This window comes from Ailuropoda melanoleuca, unplaced genomic scaffold (assembly GCF_002007445.2).
Source record: "Ailuropoda melanoleuca isolate Jingjing unplaced genomic scaffold, ASM200744v2 unplaced-scaffold3681, whole genome shotgun sequence".
In the NCBI taxonomy this organism is placed as follows: domain Eukaryota; kingdom Metazoa; phylum Chordata; class Mammalia; order Carnivora; family Ursidae; genus Ailuropoda; species Ailuropoda melanoleuca.
In genome coordinates, this window is record NW_023208070.1 from 1 (window position 1) to 3,958 (window position 3,958).

At 45.1% G+C, this 3,958-nt stretch overlaps 1 protein-coding gene across 1 annotated transcript; it reads left to right on the forward strand.

Annotated features, from left to right (window-relative positions):
- Positions 1-1,480: 1,480 nt before the first annotated feature.
- Positions 1,481-3,938, forward strand: LOC109488786 (disintegrin and metalloproteinase domain-containing protein 20). The gene is made up of 2 exons (XM_019794031.2): positions 1,481-1,501; positions 1,565-3,938. The coding sequence occupies exon 2, from the start codon at positions 1,656-1,658 to the stop codon at positions 3,852-3,854; it is 2,199 nt and encodes a 732-aa protein (XP_019649590.2). The 5' UTR covers positions 1,481-1,501; positions 1,565-1,655; the 3' UTR covers positions 3,855-3,938.
- Positions 3,939-3,958: the final 20 nt, after the last annotated feature.

Consider the following 3,958-nt stretch of genomic DNA (forward strand, 5'->3'; position numbering starts at 1 on the left):
GCAAGTTGGTACAGCCACTATGGAAAACAGTGTGGAGGTCCCTTAAGAAGTTAAAAATTGAGATACCCTATGATCCAGCAAATGTACTACTGGGTATTTACCCCCAGGGTACAGACGTAGTGAAGAGAAGGGCCATATGCACCCCAATGTTCATAGCAGCATTGTCCACAATAGCTAAATCGTGGAGGGAGTTGAGATGCCCTTCAACAGATGACGGATTAAGAAGATGTGGTCCATATATACGATGGTATATTACTCAGCCATCAAAAAGAACAATTTCTCAACATTTGCTGCAACATGGACGGCACTGGAGGAGATAATGTTAAGCGAAATAAGTCAAGCNCTCATTTATGGAACATAAGAAGTAGGAAGATCGGTAGGAGAAGAGAGGGATAAAGAAAGGGGATAATCAGAAGGGGGAATGAAGCATGAGAGGCTATGGACTCTGAGAAACAAACTGAGGGCTTCAGAGGGGAGGCGGATGAGGGAATGGGATACGCTGGTGGATGGGTAGTAAGGAGGGCACATATTGCATGGTGCACGGGGTGTTATACGCAACTAATGAATCATGGAACTTTACATCAAAAACCAGGGTTGTACTGTATGGTGACATAATATAATAAAAAAATATTATTATAAAAAAGAAAACAGATGGCAGTTCCTCAACAACTAAAAATAGAATTACCATATGACCCAGCAATTCCTCTTCTGGGTGTCTACCCATGGGAATTAAAAAGAGAGATTCAAAGAGAGATTTACCCACCCATGTTCATAGTAACATTATCCATGGTAGCCAAAAGGTATATGCCGATCCAGAGATGAACAGGTAATGGACTATATTATTCAGCCTCAAAGAAGAAGGACATTCTGACACCTGCCACAACATGGATGAACCTTGAAAACGTTATGCTCAGTGCAAAAGCCATTCTCAAAAGGACCAATACCACTTATCTGAGGTCCCTAGAGGAGTCAAAGTCACAGAGACAGAAAGTAGATGGTGAGAGCCAGGGGCTGAGGCAAGGTGTGGGACATTAGTGTTTCATGGGGACAGAGTCTCAGCTTTGCAAGATGAAAAGAGTTCTGGAAATGGATGGTGGGGACGGTCGTACAACAGTGGGAATGTACCTAATGCCACAATGCCGTACACTCAAAGTGGTTAAAATGGTAAATTTTATGTTATGTGTGTTTTACCATAATTAAAAAATAGTAACAACAACAAAAAATTCCTTTAAGATGCTTCCACTCTCCTCTCCATCCTCTGTTTTAATTGCCGTTGATACCTTATGCCATTTAGGGTTGAGAAAGAACGGTCCTTCCCTCACTGAAAATGCCACCAGATGCACTAATTCTTTCGCTGTCCGAGAGACAATGGGACCTTTTGGTCCAGGTATACACACTACTGTTCCCAATTCCTCCCGTTTTTTTCTCTTCCCTAGGTCCCCTGTGCTCGGACGCCCAACTCACTGAGCACAGCCTCCCCTGATGAGCACACCATTATTAGGTAATAACTCCCCACCCCCTCCCTGGGAAGGCTGTGACCCCAGTCCCTCTCTGCTCTCCGCAGGACCCCACTGCTAGAAAAGTTGCTGTTTGGGGGATCATCTTGCCTACCTCCCACCCAGCTGCATCTTCTGTGGTCACAGGCTCCTTCACTCATGGGGCCAGCCTGGGCCCGGGTCCACTTGACAGGTGATCACTGGCTGCCTCTGCTCTGGCTACTCCTGTCCCCAGCCTGCTGCTCCCATGCCCTCCCAGGATGGCGCTTCACTTCCTCTGAGGTTGTGATCCCCAGGAAGGTGTCCCACAGGGTGGGTGGAACTGAGAGACAAGGCCAGCTGTCCTATAAGATTCACTTCAGGGGCCAAAGACATGTGCTTCACATGAAAATCAAGAAGAACCTGCTGCCCAGACATTTTCCTGTTATCACCGAGAATGATCAGGGCGCCATGCAGGATGACTACCCCTTTGTCCCTCGAGACTGCTACTACTATTGCTACCTGGAAGGGGTTCCCGGCTCCATGGGCACACTGGACACCTGCTACGGGGGTCTGCATGGCATGCTGCAGGTGGATGACTTCACTTATGAAATAAAACCACTGGAGGCTTCTTCTGAATTTGAGCATGTGGTTTCTCTGCTTGTGTCAGAAAGAAGATCGTCAGAGGCTGAAAGGTGTACGATTGAAGAGCGAGACACAAATCAAGAATACGAAGAGGCAGTCCTTGCCGGAACTCCTAGAGCAGCCCCTGTGTATTTGTGGTGGCCACATAAGAAATACTTAAAAATCCACTACACAGTTTCTCACTCATTATTTCTGTTGAACACTAATATCACACGTATAGTAGAGAATGTAGTGATTTTCAACAACATACTACATACCATCTACAAACCAGCTCTCTTAGATGTCAACATACGTGTTTTGTGCATATGGAATAGAGTAGACAAGGTGGATTATGGGGAATACGTACGAATTAGTGACTTGATGTCTTATTTTGGTGTGTGGAAATACTGGGGTTGGTATGGAGATATTCCTCATGATACTTCAATGCTTCTTACAGGACATAAGCTCTATGGGGCCTCATATTATGGCCAATACGATGGAGTGTGCAACCCCAACTGGGGCGTGTCGTATGTATATATGGCAAGATATCACATATTTTGGTGTGCGTCTGTTGCAGCACATGCCCTAGCTCATAATATGGGCATTGAGCATGATAAACCCGGTTGTCAGTGCTTTCGAAGAAAGCACTGCGTCATGGCTCCTGAGCCTGATTTCTCGGATATGCTGAGCAATTGTACTTACAACAAAATACATCGCAAGCTCACTATGTGGGATCCTTGTTTGAGCATACCAAATGTACCGTACACCAATTATCCTTATGTAGCTGGTCGTTGTGGTGACCTGACTGTAGATCAGAAGGAAGAATGTGACTGTGGCTCCTTAAAACAGTGCTCTATAAATAAGTGTTGCGAGAGCAATTGTATCCTCTCCCTTGGCAGTGATTGCAATGGAGGACCCTGCTGTGTTAACTGCAAATATGCTCAACCCGGACTGCTTTGCAGAGACATGCTTGGTATTTGTGATCTCCCAGAATACTGTGATGGGAGATCGCATAATTGTCCTAATGACTTTTACACCCAGGATGGAACCCCATGTTCAGCATTGGCTGTCTGCGTGAGAGGAAACTGCAGTGATCGTGATATGCAGTGCCAATCCCTCTTTGGCTACCAAATAAAAGATGCAGCACCAGTATGCTATGAAAAATTGAATATAATAGGTGACCGATTTGGGAACTGTGGGGTGAAGTTGGTACGAGGAGGAGGAAAACCTGTGAAATGTGAAGTTGATGATGTTCTTTGTGGATTGCTGCACTGTCGTGATGTCGAAGAAATTCCTGGTGGAGGTGACCACACTACGTTTCGTCATATAATAGTACGTGGTGATAAGGAAGAGTTGTGCTTTGGATACGATGCACACCATGGGACAGATCTGCCAGAAATGGGGCTTGTCGTGGATGGGGCCACATGTGGCCCAGGAAGATACTGTTTTCAACAGAATTGTACTTTTGTTCAAGACCTGGGGTTTGACTGCGATGTTAAGACATGTAATTTCAGAGGGGTGTGTAACAACAAGAAACATTGTCACTGTATGAGAGGTTGGAAACCCCCATCTTGTGAAGAGAGGGGAGCAGGTGGTAGTATAGATAGTGGCCCTCCACCTGACAGAGAATATGGACTTCGAGCCAAAATAATTGTTAATATGAACCATGCATTACTTCTACTGATTATTCGCTTATTTGCTTTAGTGACTTCAGGCATCATTGGTGCCTTTCATCATTTAGAAGAGAAGGAATAAGAAAACACTAAAAAAGCAAAATTACCTCCACGTAGTAAATACTGACTGGAATGCACCAGAAGGAGAAAACCGTATTGGCATGTACTGGGAGAAATGACGAGAAT

Bases quoted from the DNA above. Each gene is read 5' to 3' on its own strand.
- LOC109488786 (XM_019794031.2), top strand. From the start codon at position 1,656: ATGGGGCCAGCCTGGGCCCGGGTCCACTTGACAGGTGATCACTGGCTG.